This window comes from Oreochromis aureus, linkage group 11 (assembly GCF_013358895.1).
Source record: "Oreochromis aureus strain Israel breed Guangdong linkage group 11, ZZ_aureus, whole genome shotgun sequence".
Classification (NCBI taxonomy): Eukaryota; Metazoa; Chordata; class Actinopteri; order Cichliformes; family Cichlidae; genus Oreochromis; species Oreochromis aureus.
In genome coordinates this window covers 37,815,056-37,832,814 of record NC_052952.1, presented here as the reverse complement: position 1 = coordinate 37,832,814, position 17,759 = coordinate 37,815,056, and the positions used below count along the sequence as shown (strand labels likewise).

The window sequence follows — 17,759 nt, the reverse complement described above, 5'->3', positions numbered from 1 at the left end:
CACACAGGTGTCTCTACCTGTGAGAGTCCTGCATATCAGTGAGCTCGCACATGGAAACGTGTTTGTGCCGAGAGAGGAGGATGCAGGGAGAGGAGGAGCTATTTCCCGGTTGTTCTAACGAGGACGAGCGTTCGTGATGATGTTGAGATGTTTCAGGTCACGTCTCGCTCTGTAGTGCTCTAATATCAGTCTCCTGTCGTCCTCCAGATGCCTGTTTCCTCCCTCAGGACCCGGGCAGCTGCGACAACTACACGATGATGTGGTTCTTTGACACCGCACAGAAGGAGTGTGCTCGCTTCTGGTACGGCGGCTGCGGCGGCAACAAGAACCGCTTCCTGACGCAGGAGGAGTGTCAGAGCCTGTGTGTGATGAAGATCAGATGAGGAGGACGAGAGCGTCACGGCTGAACACGCATAAGGAAACCTGCCGAGGACACTCGATGAATTAGTCACAGCATTTCCCCCCCGCCCTCCTCCCCCGCTGCCATCAGGGAAACAGCTCGAACGCTTTCAGTCATCCGTCGCCTGCTTTTTGTTCGTTTACACGCATGTTCGATTTAAGGAGGCCCAGAAAGGTCACAGGAACAATCGCCTTTGCATAAAGTCTCAGTCCCAGCACGTGTGACCTGTAGCAGCTGACACGGTGCAGTCGCTGCTCATCGCACTGGTTTGTCCTTGTTCACATTTAGGAAACATAAAAAAGTGAGAAATACAAATTCAGGACTTGCTGTTTGTACAGTTAGCCTCAGTCAAAGAGGCCACGCCCCCTGTAATGCAAACTTTAAAACGGGCTGGAAACATGCTTATTTCTGCTGGAAAGGTTTAACGTGCGATTCTGTGGGGACTCACTCACTGCTGCCTCTGCTGGGCGCAGGAGGAACTGCAGGTTGGTGCTGTATCATAATCCAGCTCAAAGGAAATCTGAACATTATTGTGACCTTTCAGGGCCTCCGTAGTTTTCCCTCCAGAGCACATCCCGTTTCACTCGCAGCTCGACTGGCCGACCCCCCTCACAGACCCCGCCCACGCTCCTTTCCCTCCAGTCAGGTGCTATTTTTTTATAAATCAGGTGCAGGCTGATGTGACAACAAGGTTAAGGCTTGAATGTTTGAAGGAATCGAAGCAGAGAGAGGTGAAGTTAACGTGTTGATGTGTTATTTTCCGTAAACCTGATGCAGCATTAAAAACACAGGTAGAGAAGCGAAACATGATCTGTACGTTATCGTTCCCACAGACAGGACCGTATGGACTTCATGTAACTGTAACTCAGCAGCTTTCACACGTCAACGATGGTTTAAGAAAATAAAATGATCTCAAGTGTCCGTCTGACTTCCTCTTTGTGACCAATCAGCAAACAGCCACGGTCTCTGATCACATGGTGTGTGTGTGTGTGTGTGTGTGTGTGTGTGTGTGTGTGTGTGTGTGTGTGTGTGTGTGTGTGTGTGTGAAAAAGAGAGAGAGACTCTTTATATTTAAAACTGTAAAAAATGAATAAAGAAATTTGAACCTATGCAGGACCAACATACACACACTCTCGTTTTCATATCTTAGTGGGGACATCTAATTGACATAATGCTTGCCCTAGCTGCTTACCCTAACATGACCTAACTGTAACCCTGACACTAAAACCACATTTTGAGTCTAAATAACACCTTCAATGTGGGCACTTTGGTCCCCATAACTAAAGTAACATTCCAATTTTCGGTCCCCACAAAGATGTCTAAACAGGTACACGTGCACACACACAGAGTTTTCAGGTGTCATTCAGTTTCCTCCGTAAAGCATCGTTTCATACATGATGATTTTATTTTCACACACAGATTCTGCTGGTTTGTGGAGCTCTTACAGTGTTCGATGCTTCTGAGCATCGTTCGGGTGAATCATCAGAACGAGACAGGAAGTTTACCTCAGGCGACTAATCTGTGCTCCTGATGTACTCAGTCCTTTTGTTAATGAAACACTTTCAAATGAAGCAAGAAGAACGTTACATAGACTCAACAGCGGTTCCCAAGTTGTGGATAGGGACCCCTGGTGGGCCCTGCAGGAACAACGTGGAGCTCAGCTCAGCTGGAAGCGTTGCTCCGACACTGAGCCGTGAAAATCTCTGAGGAGCACTGATTCAAAGAAGCTGAATTTCACCTGCACGTGGAAAACTGAACTAAAGATGAATCAAAACAAGACTACATGTCCCATAATGCAACTCAACAGAGATTTACATATCGCTAAATCATCAGCGCAGCCACGCATCGTGGTTCTGAAAATCCGGTTTCCTCTTCGTATCCAGGCAACAAGACTTCAGAGTGAAAAATGGCGTGTTCATCAGGCAGGAGCCATATCAGCTGATACCAACGCGTGCACACCTGCACTTCCTGTCACCTGACGGACATGAAAAGCACAAACTAGTCGTCAGGGCTCCAAGTCTGCAGCAGCAGACATTTCACTTCCTGCTTGAACCACGTCATATGACGTGATGATGTAACCGTGTTCATGTGGAACAGGAGCATGTGTCCATAAACACACACACGCGCCTCCTCCATGCGTGTGTGTGCTGTGATGTCACCGGGCGCCCTCATTTCCAGACTTTGACGATGCCGTCTCTGGACGAGGTGACGATGAAGCCCTGCGTGGTCTGGAAGGTGGCGATGTCCGTGATGATGTCGTGGTGACCTACGGGGAGGGACTCCGGGCCACGGCGGGGCGAGTCCTCCACCACGCCGCTCTTCTGCTTGCTGTGGATCTCCTGCAGAGATGGCAGTGTTCAAAGGTGAAAGCAGGAAGAGTGTGTGTGTGTGTGTGTGTGTGTGTGTGTGTGTGTGTGTGCGCACACTTGTACCTGTACAACCTCAGTCCCTTCGATGATCTTGCGGCTGTAGAGGACAGACGGGCAGTGCAGCGAGTCGTTGGCTCCGCCCGCCACAATGTACGACCTCTCCGGATACGCCAGGTCCCAGAACCTGAAACGAGGTCAGCAGAGGTCAAAGGTTGCTCAAAGAAACTTCCAGAAAAACTGTTTGTTAAACGAACACAGCCGTGACTCTGAGCTCGCCCTGCTGCCATGTTTGATGTTCTGTGGGTCACAGAGCGGCGCTTACGCCTGAGGGTCAGCTGACCCGATGACCCGTCGGTGTCAGCTGCACAGCTACGACATCATCTCTCCATGACTACGACTTCCTGCCAGGACCGAGCGTTGTGAGTGTGGAGGGTGAAATACGACCCAGCCAGAACCAGAACTTCCTGTTGGGCTTCACTGAGTGAGTCTGGCTAATCTTAGCTAATGTTAGCATGCCTGCTAACACAGGTAAACGATGTGCTACCAGCTACAGCGAGCTAACCTCAGCTAACCTCTCTGTGTGAGCTGGGAGCCGCTCGCCCGGCGACATCAGTGATCCGTGGACTCCACCTGTGAGCTAACGATGCAGAGAACCGTGAGGTTCTGTGGAGTGTTTGTGTGGATGTTTCTCTGTGGGTCACACCTGATCCTCATGTCAGAGCCGGCTGTGAGCAGCAGAGGGTTCCCGTCAGCAGGACTGCAGTAGATCCCGTTAATGCTGTGTGGGGACGGCTGCAGACACACAAACACACACCTCAGTAACCTACACACACACACACAAACAAACAAACCTGAGTGACCTCAGACACTCACCTGCATCTCAGAGAGTGGGGGTGCCGAGCTCGCCCACAGGGTGAATTTGCGGTCTCCGGTCTCCATATCCCACATGGAGACTTCATTGTTGCCCTGCACAGCTGCAGACACACACACACACACACAGAGATATTTATGACTCTGTGGAGACTTTAACAGAAACAAACTCTGAGCGACTCAGCTGACCTGCGATGACAGACGACTGGTAGAGCGGGTGCATCAGCAGTCGTCTGATTCGTGCTCGGGCAGGGTGGGAGTGGTTTGAGATGGGCAGCTGGAACCGCATATCCCAGCAGGCCATGGTGCCGCTGCTCGTACCTGCAGGAAACACAGAGACATGAACGTGTGACACCTGGACGTACGTCTTTGCACGTCTGTTAAAACCGTTTTCCTGCCACCACAAACACATTTCATGTGAGGACACACGAACCGAGGCAGAGCCAGCACTGGTGCATATCCACGGCAAAGGACGTGATGAGTCCGAGGCGGAGGTCGTGGCGCAGCGTCCAGGCGTTGGAGTTGGAGCGGAGGTCCCAGCCGACCAGCGAGCCGTTGACGGTGGCGTACGCCAGCACAGACTGGGCGCCCGAGTTGAAGTGGTGGATGTCGACCGTGCAGCCGTCCTCCTGCAGGTCCAGAGACCTGAAAGAGCACAGAGAGCGGCATGAGAGCAGCTCTGTCCCCGACTTCTAGTCAGGTATCCTGGTACTCATCTTAAACACGGCTGTTTCAAAGGAGGATTATTTTGAACTGTGACTCATGCAAAGCCGCCCTCGAGGAGTCAAAGATGAGCTTTAGACGAGACGTGTCAGACTAACAAAACCTGTTGTGGGTCCCGAGTTTCCACTGGAGCCACACCCTCACCTCTCTGATGATCAGAGGGCGTGTTTCTGTTACCTGCTCTGGAACGGCTGCACTTTGGGGGACTTTGGCGGTTTGTTGGCTTCGACAGCGAGTAGCTGGATGGATCCGTTATCCGAGGCCACGGCTAAATAGTGCGAGCCCTGACAGAAGGTCAGCGTCTTCACGTGGCCGCCGATGCGAGAATACGTCAACACCGACCTGCGCAGACACAGTGAGGGTCAGTGACTCCGCGGCGCCACTTCTACATGCGGGGCGGGCACACCTGAGGGGCTCACCTGGTGGTCGTGGTCTTTCCCTCCATCTTCTGGCTGTCCCACACTTTGACGGTGCCGTCGTTGGACGCCGTGGCGAAGATTGAGTGCTCGTCGGAGACTCGGATGCGGTTCACGGCAGCTTTGTGTTCGTGCAGGTGGGCGACCAGCAGGCCCTTTGGGTGCCACCCTGAAACAGTCACAGCTGTGTGAGGTATGAGCTCGACGGCGCCCCCCGCCCACGGTCCGGTGCGAGTGTGGCGGTGCTTACCTGGAGGAGGAGGTCGGCTCTCCCACTCGGCGCTTTCCATCATCTGCTTGGCCATGCGCTCGGCGCTGCACTGCTCCCTCTTCTGCTGCACCAGCTGCTGGAGCTCCGCCTTGCACGTGTTGAGGCGTCGCTGATAGGCGGGGCCACTCGCCACCGACTGCAGCACGGGCACCGCCGGAGCTGCGGTGCTCTTCCTGATCTGACTCCCCGGCCCGTCGGCGGCCTGCAAACAGACCCAAACCCGAGTTTACTGACTGAAAGGAACCAGAACCACAGAATCATCTCCCATCATGCATCGGGGCGCACGAAAAGAAGGCGTGAAACTTTAGTCGAGCAGGTTTCCTCCCACTGCAGGAGCCTGAAGATGAAACCTAACGATCGTTCCTCCTCCACAGCACTGACACACGACTACGTTACAACATGATGACGACACAGGACGAATCACAGCTGCAGGTATGATGGAGAACCCACAAAGTTTACCCACAATGCATTGCTTTGAGTGTTCTCTGGTGAGCAGTCAGAATACAGATGTCCCTGATGATTTTAGACCCGCCCCTCTGTACCTGCAGCCTCTAAACTCTGAGAATAATCGTGTGGGAACCTTACATCTGCTCTCAGACTAAATGGGACTCTGCACCACCTGCGACCCGGCACAAACGCAGCATCGTACAGATGTTGGGTGGCGTTACCGTGGCGGGCTGGCTGGAAGGCGGCTCCTGAGATCCAAACATGCTCTTCCACTCCTCGTTCATGGTGGAGTCCTGCTTGGTGTGCTTCCTGGCTGTGGGACAGACATGCAAACAGGACGTTAAACCAAATGACCACGCGACCACGAGCTCAGATGAAGCAGCTTCCACAATCGGTGAAACTAAATCCAAGAAGGCCAAACAAATATTTCAGTCACACAAAGAAAAGATCAAATAATCCTTCATGTGCTCATCGAGATGAGATGCTTTTATTTTGGAGGGCTTTGATTAGACGGAGCGAATCTGTCGACCGCTTGCTGATCACAAAGGCAAAGTGATTAATGAGACAGATTAGAGAGCGACTTTCTTCAACAATCTGCTTCTTTCACATGGTCTGGCTGCAGATGGAGGTGATTACTGCAACAGAATTACACAAAAACATCTGGAACAGGATTATTTCAAAGCAGCGGGACCTTTTAAATAACCCACAAGAGACGGTCATCACAACAGACACATGGAAACACTCAAGAAAACAACAACACAACAAGCATCAGAGCTGAAACCCTGCAGTTCCTCTAACGCCCAGCAGAGGCAGCAGTGCGTCGTGTTTACAGTCTGATACACAGACTGCTCTGGCATCTGCAGGTAAGGTTGTGTTCACAGTTCACAGAGTGTCACTATATACAGATGATATACGTTTATACAGTGAGGTGGAGCGAGGCTTACGAGTCACAGGTAAACACATCCTGTGACTCCTTTAAACATGTCCTGTACTAACAGACTGAGCTCCAGCTTCATGAGTGAAATCTGAGGATTGTATGTGGATGGTGCTCAGCACCGATTAGCCAAAGTGCAACAAAGCACAACCAGAACAACAACACTGAAGCATTTTTGAAGTTTAGTTCAGTTTCATGTCACATCTTTGTTGAGGCCACTCAGCTGTGAAACTGTAAAAGATGTGTGAGGTGTGTACGAGCCACAGGTGGAGGAGCTTTAATGTGACCTAAGACCAACTCAGGTCAACGACACTGGCGCTGTACCTCAGTGAAAAACATGATATTTCCTGTTCCCACCAGGTGGCGCTGTGACCAAATACAGTGGTCCCTCGCCATAACACGGTTTACATTTCGTGGTCTCGCTGTTTTGTGGATTTTTTTGTTGCAATTTTTTTTTTTTTTTTACAGTGCATTGTGTTCTCCGTCCTGATTGGCTGTAGAGCATTGTCAATCAATCCTGTGCCATGTCTCCTGTACAGTACAGAATGCGTTCAGTTTGTCAAATGTACATAAATCTTCGATCGCTGCCGGTGAGACTGACGTGCTGTACTGTATGTTTGTATACTGTAACACCTGGAAATGGTCACATTGGCACCAGAATGGCCTCTTTAATTCAAAATGGTCGACTTCCTGCTGGGTTTGGGACATGGGTCCAGTGGACTTTTTGGTCCGCCTTGGCTCGTTACAACTATGTACCAAATTTGACACGTGTATGTGAAACCCTTGGGTTTGCTGTGTGGATGGGGTGTGGGTTACCTCGCTTGTCCTCGCCCTCAGCTTTGGGTTTGATCAGGTCCACCTGGCGGCCGGTGATGCCTAGCATGGCCAGGTCGATGACACCGGTCTGGCCCGCCTCCCCCGCGTGGCTCTGCTCGCCCATGTTGGCTTTGGCCTTGTTGGATTTCAGCATGAAGTCTTTGAGCGCCAGCAGCTTGTCCTCCTCGGCCTCGGTCATGCCCTGAGAACAGAGTCATCACGGCGCTGTGCACTCAGAGAACACACAAACTCTTCACATGTGGACTCATCTGGGGTTTTATTTCCCCACATTACCCCCCCAAACTACTCCACATCTGCACGAACACATCACAACAGTGACAAGTAAACACAGAAACACGTCCACCCAACAACATGTAAAAAACTCTCTTCTGTTAGTTTTACAGTCTAAGGAGAAAAACTATGAGCCTGACTCAGCCTGAGTCCCGCTCGGCGTGGCTCACATCCCCCCGACACTCCATCGCCCGCCCCCCTGCAGACCTGCTGCAGGGTTGCTGATGGAGCTACACATCGATCTGCATTTGGAAAAACCACGTCTATGTGCAGCTCGTCCTACGTCCTCCACCTGTTCTACCTGAATGTTGCTGTTGCTGTATTCCTGTCACTCGCACGTTTACTACACTTGCTTTGTGTATTTTGCTGCGTGTACTCGTGTGTGTTCGTTACCAGCCTGTGGTTGTGAGTCCATCTCGGTCAGGACTCTCTTGCAAAACAGAATCTGAAACTCAAGATTTGAATGATCCTGATTAAATGAAGGTATTAAAACATTTTAAAGTCTTGCTGTGTGTCGGGGAGCAGCAGGTCCGCTGAGCTTTCCTTTGTCTCTGTTCAGGCTCCACTTTGCCCTTCGTGGGCTCGCTGTGAGTGGATTTTTACGGTTGTCCTGCTGCGACGTTTCTCTGCAGCACAGCTCAGAGATGACAGATGAACAGATTTTTCTCTTTGTGGGCAGCTGGAGCTGCTGATGAATTTGAAAAATGCTCCAAAAACACGAATAACACAACATGAAAATGATGCTGTGCAAACACCAAAACGAGAGACGCGAGTCAGGAGGAGCAGCAAACCCTGTGATCAGAGTCTGCAGGCCCAGCTGTGTGGAAGCTGCTGTTCTGTCTCCATAATGCTGCATATTTGCGGATTTCCTCAGAACACGATGACTAACAAAGGCCCGAGTGATGCATCTGGCAACCTCTGAGCAGCTCGAGCACTAGCCCCGCCCCCTGTGAGCATTAACTGGAGCTGGCCCGCGGCGACGGCAGAGTAACTCGCGTTGTGAAAGCTTCGAGCGTCTGCCAGAGGAGTTTGTGGGAGTTTTCTTTGGAGGCCTGTTTCCAGATGTTCCTCAGACAGTTTTTGGCCCTCGACTTTAATTCTGAGGAAAATGTTCAATCCAACCACAAACCTTCATCGGATCACAGCTGCAGCGTGGGAGCCCCAAGCACTGTCTGCATGTCTGAACTCAGGGACGAGGCCGTGAGGAGGCTCCAATGTGCTTAAAGCCTTCAGCACTCCTCTTCCTCCCCCTCATGAACGCTTTCCTCCTCATTTGTTTCACTGCTGAAATCTCAAAACAGACACACATTTGAATCCAGCCTCACTCTTAGCATTTAGACCGTGCGAAGCCTGGACGGGAGGATGATACACACAGATACCTGCTAATCAGTAGTATCCAATTAAAACCTCTCATTAACCTGGAGCTCAGCTGGCAGCCATGTTATTGGTCACATGGTGTCATTGAAAATGCTCCAACAGCACAAACACGGCCGCAGAAGAAGAAGAATTTAGGTTTCAAATCAGCTCGACAAACAAATCGTTTATCTTCAGAAACGGCAGAACCACGACTTGAAAACTCTCGGTTTCATTTCACTGAAGAATGTGTGGAAGCAGGTTTCATGCATGAAGCTGAGCGAGGGCTGAGCCGTGCAGGAGGCTAAACGCTGCTCTTCATTTTCTTTTTACTAAATGTGTTTAAATTCATGAACCTATTTGAGTTCATGTTGGCCTCTCACTGAGCATGCTCCTAATATACTGTATAAGTGACTGAAAGCAGTCCAACAAAAATGCGAGGAGGGAATTGTGTGTCTGTGTGTATAATAACATGTTTCCCTCCTGGTACCCTACTACTGTGTGTGCTGTGCGTTGCTGCCCCCTTCTGACTGCAGCCAGCATCGCTGCAGAGAAACATCATGGAGCTCGCTCTGTGTTGATATCAAGCACAGCCTGCAGTTCCTCTAGCATCCAGCAGAGGCAGCAGTGAGTCGGAGCCCATAAGCTCCCGTGTGAAAACGTGTTCTCACCTGTGAGAGCAGCTTCTTGAGGAGCTGGGCGATGGCCGGGTCATCGGGCGTGGGGCATTCTGGGATGGTGCCCGCGCGCTTCTTCTGGCGCAGCAGCAGGTGTCTGAAGAGGGTGGCGATGTCTTTGGAGCGCAGGGCGTAGTCGAAGATGGAGCGACTCACGGGCTCCTTCAGGACGCTGAGCAGAACAAGCTCCTTATCGATCTGCGGGGCAGATGAAGACGGATGAAGTGAGGAAGATGCAGGAGGTGCGAGCGTGACGATGGTGGCGCGGACTCGCCTGGATAATGGGCTGGGTGATGAAGGGGTTGAGGTGGGGCATCAGCTTGCAGTAGACGTCGGCCACGTTAAGGTGCTGTGCGACCACGGTGATGAAGCCCACGGCGCCGTAACGGATCCACAGGTTGGGGTGACACAGGAACGGAGCTACGGCAGGCGGGAGGAGACAGACTGGGTTTAGTGTGTGACATCACGGCCACGGCTAAAACACGTGGAAACCGCTGGAGGGGAAAAGCTCCCGTGGTGATGCTGTGGCGTTCTCTCGGGGAGAAGCTGAGCCTCCGCCCCGCTTACCGATGTCGCCGACGAACTCGTAGATGTGCGGTTTCTGCAGCAGACCCAGATGGCACATGCAGGTGAGCGCGTTCAGGGCTTTGTAGATGACAAACTCCTCGGTGTCGCTCAGACCCTGCTGCAGCAGTGGCTTCAGGATGGACGAACTCTGCCAGCCGACGTACGCCGCCACGCCTGCAGCGCCGCCGCCACACAGAGAGAGAGAGAGTGCTTCTTATTTCCTGTTTTATTTTGTATTCATCAGAGTTTCACTTCCTCCCCCTGTTAGTTGTTCCTTCTTTCAGACTGTTTGCCCCGCCCTCTTTAGCATCACCTGATCATTCCTGAGGTTCCTGCTATTCTACGTCCTTACATTTACATTGATGTATGTATTTATGACCTTGGATCATGAGTTAATATGTTTATGCTCTCCTTTGTTTGTTTGTGTTTTTCTGGAGAACTTGAAGCTTTTGACTCCTCAGAATTATTGCTGGTTAAAAATACAGAAAAACTGATTTGACTTCTATGACGATGTCACCGACTCTACCATCAGTTTAATGAGGCAGAGGAGCAGAAACACGCACAGGTATCCTGAACGATCTGTCTCAGCGGCTGAGAAATATTACTCTTCCAGCCAGAAGATGTTTGTGGCATCAAGACTGAGGAGCTTCTACGTCTGCTTCACTCCAGCCTTCAAACACTGCCCTCTAAAGCCTGTAAACTGTGATGGAAGAGAACTACACTCGTCTTTAGCTGCTGCTGGTGGCTAACCTCACAGCAAACCAGCTGCAGTTCCTGCTTCTGGCCACAGAGGCCGCTGCTGGGTTAAATTCGGCGCGCTTACCCACGATGCTGTCGAAGAAGGCGCCCCGCAGGTGCCAGTCGTTCTTGTCGTTGAGGAAGGTGATCATGTGGGACAGCAGGACGTCGTTGGCTTTCTGCCGGCCGAAGAAGACGCAGAGGCGCGTGATGCCGTTCTCCATCAGCGACTGCTTGACGATATTCTCCGAGTCGCTGAGCAGCGTCACCACCTTCTGCTGCACCATCTCGTGCAGCGCCTGCAGCTCTGCACAGCACACACACAGCGAGCTCGTCACTTGGACGCAGAGCGACGCATTTATAAATTTATAAGCAGCACGAAGGGCGGGGCGTACCTGAGTCGTAGTTTTCGTTGGGGTGGAGCGCTTCCTCCGCGTCCTCGCCACTCAGGTCCTGCTCTGTGTTCACGTTGTTTTCCTGGACCAGCTCCAGGAAGCGCAGCGCGCTCTCGGCCAGGTGAGCAATGTTTTCTGAGAGGAGAAAGAAGGCGTCAACAATCTAAACCTGCACGCCGTGTATCTGCGGGGTTTCCGAGTCACTGACCTGCGTATGCCAGCCTGACGATGGTGGCGTCGTCCTGGGCGAGGTGGGCAATGCCCGGCAGGATGTACTCGGGGTAGATGTTCACGTCGTTCCTCGGGACCTCCTTCACCAGCGCCAGCACCTTGGCCAGCGTCCGCACGGCCTGGGCGCGCACTCGGGGCATGGGGTCGTTGCAGAAGTGCAGCAGGTACGGCGTGATGCGGTCCAGCAGGACGTCTACGCTGAGCCGGGGGGCCAGGTGAAGGACGAGCTCCAGCGCGGCGAGCTTGGAGTCGCAGCAGCGCAGCGTCTGGAGGCAGGAAGTGATGACAGAGACGAGCACGATGAGGCCCTGCTCCTCACGGGAGCTCGTCACGCCATCGCCGCCATCCTGAGAAGAGGAGGTGGAGCCTGAGGGGAAACAAACACCAACAGTCAGGTTTCAGCGGCAGCAGACTTTCAGAGAAGTTTCACCCTCAAAGGCGCGTCACCTCCATGCAGGTTGTGCAGGATGTTGTCGAGGTCTTTGCGGATGATGAGCACGCGCTCGTCTGCCGACTGGAACGTCTCTTTGGCGAACTGCGCCATGTACGGCTGCAGGAAGGTGTAGAAGATGTCCGGGAACGCTTTGCCTCGCTGCTGCTTCAGATAATCCTCTGCTGTCAGGCGCTTCTCGGGCTCCCGCTGCACCATCTGGGTCACCTGACAGGAAGCACACACACACCGGTAAAGACCTCGCTGTGGGCGCTGCGCTCGCCACCTTCAAAAGAAGGCCAAGTAAGACCTCCACACGACCTCGGCTCGACCTTAAGAGCGGTTCTTGTAACTTCCTGTTTGTTTCTGGCCAAACGTCTTTTTATCATAATGAACAATGAAACATTCTCCATTCAATGTAGGTGAAGATCTCACTGCATTTATCCGACTTCTATGGAAGGGATACATATGCACTTAAATATAAAAACAATTTCTTTTCAAAATAAAACTGAAAAAACTATTGATCTATATCTGAAGTCTCCAAACAGAGGTTTCTGTGCACTGCTAGAAGAAAGACACTTACAGCATCGATCAGCTGAGCACAGGTAACACTGATGCACGACCTGAACTTTCAGAATATAACACACCTGCACCACATCCTGCTTCCAACACCAGCAGGTGACAAACGAGTCTGAACAAAGAGAAGCGTTTTGGATTCATAAACACGCTGGCTTCAGTGAGGCTCCCTCTTTCTTATAACATAAATATATAATATAAAATGTCATGTGTGTTTGATGCTGTGTGTGATCTCCTCCTTCTCTGAGCTGACTTTAGTTGACTGTCTGGGCTTGATGTTTGGGTGTTCTGGGCGCTTTCACCTGCCCAGGTTTTCAAAGAGTGAGACTGCTCATTTTCACCCTTCAGCGCCTCTGATGACACATAACTGATCACCAGCCGGGTCATAAATCAGTACCAGCTCTCTGACGCTGCGGTCCTCGATCTTCATGAGGACCTGCTCTGTCTGGAAGTGTCCTTTACGATACGCCAGCAGCTGGGACAGATCGAAGAGCGGGACGCCCTCTGTGAACAGCTCGGCAATCACACAGCCTGAAAACGCACACACACACAGATGAGGTCTGGTGTTCCTCTGAATGCAGAAGCATACAAACATTTTCACTGGAAGCGTGATGGAAGCTTCCAGAAACGCCTCCGTACCTGCAGAGAAGATGTCCATGGCCTGCTTCAGCTCCCCTCGGCTCCTCTGGTTGTTGTTGGTCAGGTCCACCAGCGGCGTGTTCTGGTCGCTCTCCGTGGTAAACATGCTTCCATCTACGAACCTCTCGGGGGCGATGTAGCACGTCCTCCTCCTGGACGTGTCGAAGAAGTAGTTGAAGTCAGCAGGGTTGTCTTCGGGCAGGTAGGTGGGCTTGAAGCTGGCGAAGTCGGTGAGCAGCACCCAGTTCCAGCTGGTCACCATCACATTCTCCGTCTTGATGTCCCCGTGACGCACGCCGGCCTTGTGAGCCTGGTCGACGGCGTTGAGGATCTGGAAGGCGAGCCAGCGCTTCTCCACGTTGTTAAGGAACGGCCGCGTGCTGATGCGGTCGTACAGGTTGTCCCGAACGTACTGGCGGAACAAGATGGCGGCCTTCTCGGTGAGAGAGGTTTTCTGGAAAGGCAGGCAGTTCTGGCAGGAGTGCAGGCGGATCTTCAGCTCCTCCAGCTCCTGCTTGTAGCTCGTCAGCGGCAGCGACGGGTCCTGGATGGCGAAGACCTTCACCACCACCAGGCCCTCGCGATGTTTGGCCCGGGCCACCTTGAAGAAGCGCGTGCTGCCGAGGCTCTTATCGTACTCGTGGTCGACGATGTCGGAGAAGTAGCTGTCCACAGACAGGATCTGAGAGGGGGCGATGCCCGCCAGCTGGTTCCCCATCGTGCCTTGAAGCTGTGCTGCGGAAAGACAAACAGGAAGAGAGGTGCACATGCACGTAGTGAGTGAATCATGGGAATCCCCCGGCAGCCTACGTCTATTGCAGCATAACTAAGGGAGGATTCAGGGTCACCTGGTCCAGCCCTAACTATATGCTTTAGCAAAAAGGAAAGTTTGAAGCCTAATCTTGAAAGTAGAGATAGTGTCTGTCTCCTGAATCCAAACTGGAAGCTGGTTCCACAGAAGAGGGGCCTGAAAACTGAAGGCTCTGCCTCCCATTCTACTTTTAAATACTCTAGGAACAACAAGTAGGCCTGCAGTGTGAGAGTGAAGTGCTCTAATAGGGTGATATGGTACTACAAGGTCATTAAGATAAGATGGGGCCTGATTATTTAAGACCTTGTATGTGAGGAGCAGGATTTTGAATTCTGGAGTTTTGAAGATCACAGAGAAACAGTGTGTAGTTCAGGGCCCGGCTCGGCTGTCGTGTTTTCCAGGTTTCTTTCTTTGGCCTCACACATCGCGGGTTGCTCCTGCTCCATATCAGCCTTTGGGGAAGAGCTTTGCATGAAATGTGACTGATCTAGAAGCAGCTCAGCTCTGCTGCCTTACTGAATAGAAGGTTGAGAATGAAAACTGTATTTGACCCTCGAGTATGTGCCAGCAAATATTTTTAGTTCTTTTAGGTTTTATTTGGAGGGTGTGGTCAGGGTCAAACAGGAGGCCAATCTGCAGTTTTCCATGTAAATATATCAGACGTCAGCCTTCGGTGTCATGTTGGGTTTCATTGTGCTGCTGTGGTGTTTAATGTCTCTGTGCAGAGGAGTTTGGCTAAATGTAGATGATCTCGTGCCCAGCGTGTGGCTCCGGGCTCTTCTGCTCGGCGTCCATCCTCCCTCCTCTATTTGTCATCTTTAAACCAAGACGGTAGAAACACGAGCTACATCAGGGCCCTGTTTCAGAAAGCCGGTTTAGAAAACTCAGAGTTAAAAATGATACTCAGGGTTGAGTAACCCCGAACTGTCCAACTCGGAATATTCGGTTTCAGAAAGGCTGATAACAATTAGTTCAATCAACGCGGAGTTGCTTTAACCCCAAGTTAAGCACGCGCATAAAGCCCTGATTAGTGGAGCACAGATTAAGCGAGTCACCATGGAGACGGAGGGAAAGAAGGCGCGGCCAATGTATTTTACAGCGCTTGAGGCCGAAATTCTGATGGCAGCATATGCCGATAACATGCAAATTTTATGGAAAAAAGTAACACAGCCTCAGCTGCAAAAGAAAGGGAGCATGCATGGCAATACATAGCCGACAGAGTCAATGCGTGAGTGTTAATTTAAAAAATTGATCTAGGATTTCCACCCATTTAACACGTTATTTTATTATATTTCATTTTATTTTTTATTTTATACATTTTATTTTGTGATGTGATGTGAGCGCATGTGCAGCCCAACAGGCCCCAAACGTTCCTGGCAGCAAGTAAAATGAAATATAAAAATGTAGAGGAAGAGGGTCCAGCCACTTCTCCAACAAACCTTTCCTCAGTAAGATGTTCAGCACTGATTTACAACCAACCTAAGTAGGCATGTACTATGAATGTCAATGCTATTTTCTGTGTTTCAATAGCTCCCTGTAAAGCAGCTGTACAAGACCTGTTTGATCAAGAAAATAAAAAATGCTTTTGGAAATGGAACACTTCAAGCAGCAGAATGGAATGTGAGTGCCATCTATACAGCCAATCACGCCTGGGAACCCTGAAAATAAATGTAAAATCTAAGTAGTAGTTCAAGTATCACCACATCATGAATTAAGTTTTGTTCATCCTGATACCTGCAATTTTGTGGAATCCCTCTTTGATAAATCTTGTGGGTCTATGACCGGGGAACACCACAAACGAGTACAGGAGACGTTTCAGTGCAACTGTAACATTCCTGACTGCCCGACAGACGGTAGCCTTGGAAACGTGCTCAGCGTCACCAATATTATACAGAAAGCTCCCGTTTGCAAAAAAACGAAGTGCAATACAAATAATATGTACAGAACTGAGAGAATGTCCGCGATGTGTCACATGAGCAATATAAGGCCTGAGGATGTTATTCAAATAAATTATCGATTGTGCTGAAAAACGGTAACGTTCACACAGAAAATCATCAGGAAATGATAAAATGTCCAAACGCGCTCTAATCACTCTCTCCCGGCGGAGAGCTCTGCGGAGAATTTGGGCTTCAACATCTACTGGCTCTTCAAGGAAGGGGCACGCCATGTCTGACACTTCCTACAGTCAGGTTTCCGACAAAGAGGCGGAGAAGTTCAGGGTTAGTTGAAGTAAACCTGCTAGGGGGCAGGTTAGCTTCACGGAGTGTGTCGTCATAGTAACTCACTCAGAATTAATCTAAACTCGCTTTGTGAAACCGAAAACCCAGAGTTTTCGTTAACTCAGGGTATACTTACTCAGAGTTTGCACTAAACCGGCTTTCTGAAACAGGGCCCTGCTCATTTCCTGCAGATTGTTGTGATGACGAGATGTTTCTGCCCACGTTAAACTGTGACATCACTAGGTAACGTGGGCAGGTATTAAACAGCTGGCGGGTGAACAGGTGTGTGCAGGTAAACTGGAGTGTCCGTGGAGCTGATCGGTTGAGTGTGAGGAAAATGTCGGCTCGTTATTTACACAGAGACACGAGACCAGGCGGAAGACTTTCTGATTTCTGTTTTTAATTAAAATAATTTCGTTGTTGTCTGAAGATAATATCGATGCGTGTATGACGCACGAGCTGGAGATCTTTAATCTTGTCTTTAATCTGGAAGATGTAAATGGATCCAACAAGTTAAACTGGGACACCGGCCTGACCCAGCGGAACATCAGCGGGAGAGCCTGAGCTTCCAGAGCTCGGAGTGAAACCGGCTGTGAGACCACAAACACACTAAAACACACGGAGGCTAACAGTTAACATCTCTCTGAGGGAAGTACACGGTAAAAGGCAGACAAACCTGCAGCCGTTTGCTCTCACGGGACTACAGCTGCTGTTCCTATTAACTTCAGCGTGCTAGTAGCGCTAGCCGTAGCACTGATGCTAAAGGCTGCTAACGGGAACAGGCTTCAGGCTGATTCGTTGATTCCGGTCTTCATGTCGGCTCTCCTTCTGCCACCGCAGTACCGACTCACCGTGCTCAGATAACCGAGAATAAACAACAAACCAGACGGACTCGCTCAGCTAACCGATCCGCCGTTTCCAGCTGTTATTGTGTTTCCGGGTTACAGCGGAAGCGGAAGCATCCTTAAGGATGAACCGCGGTAGTTCCAAAGATCGTCTATAAGCGTGTGAGGCTCTCTGTCGATTCATTCATCCGTGTCGGTTCACTGACAGGTCAGCGCGGTGGAGCAGTGAGTCACTCTGAGTCACAGAGACAAGGTCCGGGGTTTGAATCCGGCTGGCTCTGTCTGTGTGGAGTTTCCATGTTCTCCCTGTTCATGTGGGTTCTCCGGGTTCCTCCCACAGTCCAAACATACCTGTGAGGTTAGAATAGAATAGAATAGAATAGAATAGCTTTTTATTGTCACTGTTACAAGAACAGTGAAAGGCAGTTTGGCATCTCTCCATGTGTGTGGAGTACACAGTAGCGTAAGTATTTACACAATAACAGACAAATTTACATTTACACAAGAAAGATATGTGCAAGTTATACATACACCTGCAAACATACATGCGCATACATACATATATGAATATATACATATATGTATGTATGTATATATTCATACATACATACATGTATATTCATACATACATACATACAGCACGGTGGCACGGTGGGGCAGCACGGTGGCACGGTGGTTAGCACTGTTGCCGCACAGCAAGAAGGTCCTGAGTTGAATTCCACCATCAGGCCGGGGTCTTTC

At 50.7% G+C, this 17,759-nt stretch overlaps 2 protein-coding genes across 6 annotated transcripts in view; one reads left to right on the top strand and one right to left on the bottom strand.

Moving 5' to 3' along the window:
- col6a4a (collagen, type VI, alpha 4a) overlaps positions 1–1,321 on the top strand; it is a 72,827-nt gene extending 71,506 nt beyond the window's left edge. For all 4 annotated transcript variants that reach the window (XM_039618979.1, XM_031755041.2, XM_039618980.1 and 1 more), the window contains one exon: positions 208–1,321. In XM_039618979.1, coding sequence (XP_039474913.1) covers positions 208–383 — 176 coding nt within the window. In that variant the 3' untranslated portion in view covers positions 384–1,321. The remainder of the gene's footprint in view (positions 1–207) is intronic.
- A 460-nt stretch (positions 1,322–1,781) lies between these two features.
- pik3r4 (phosphoinositide-3-kinase, regulatory subunit 4) lies at positions 1,782–17,173 on the bottom strand. Of its 2 annotated transcripts, none has more exons than XM_031755040.2 (21): positions 16,850–17,173; positions 13,144–13,873; positions 12,902–13,035; positions 11,946–12,156; positions 11,476–11,865; positions 11,268–11,402; positions 10,958–11,179; positions 10,135–10,308; positions 9,842–9,987; positions 9,562–9,765; positions 7,247–7,448; positions 5,718–5,809; positions 5,029–5,251; positions 4,782–4,947; positions 4,540–4,704; positions 4,073–4,284; positions 3,829–3,960; positions 3,643–3,743; positions 3,473–3,561; positions 2,833–2,953; positions 1,782–2,739 (listed from the first exon to the last, which is right to left on the bottom strand). In XM_031755040.2, exons 2-21 carry the CDS (start codon positions 13,859–13,861, stop codon positions 2,569–2,571), a joined length of 4,008 nt encoding a protein of 1,335 aa, XP_031610900.1. In that variant the 5' UTR covers positions 13,862–13,873; positions 16,850–17,173; the 3' UTR covers positions 1,782–2,568. The 2 variants fall into 2 exon arrangements, with proteins under 2 accessions (XP_031610900.1, XP_031610899.1); XM_031755039.2 differs by having other exon boundaries at positions 13,144–13,878; positions 16,850–17,171.
- Between the last annotated feature and the right edge of the window lie 586 nt (positions 17,174–17,759).

What these genes read in the sequence shown, in the direction of transcription:
- pik3r4 (XM_031755040.2), bottom strand. Translation starts at nt 13,861, where the DNA reads ATGGGGAACCAGCTGGCGGGCATCGCCCCCTCTCAGATCCTGTCTGTG. An exon ending in GGAAAGACCACGACCACCAG is followed by an intron (nt 4,705 to 4,781) that starts GTGAGCCCCTCA and finishes GTGTCTGCGCAG; the next exon opens with GTCGGTGTTGACGTATTCTC. An exon ending in CCAGTCGTCTGTCATCGCAG is followed by an intron (nt 3,744 to 3,828) that starts GTCAGCTGAGTC and finishes GTGTGTCTGCAG; the next exon opens with CTGTGCAGGGCAACAATGAA.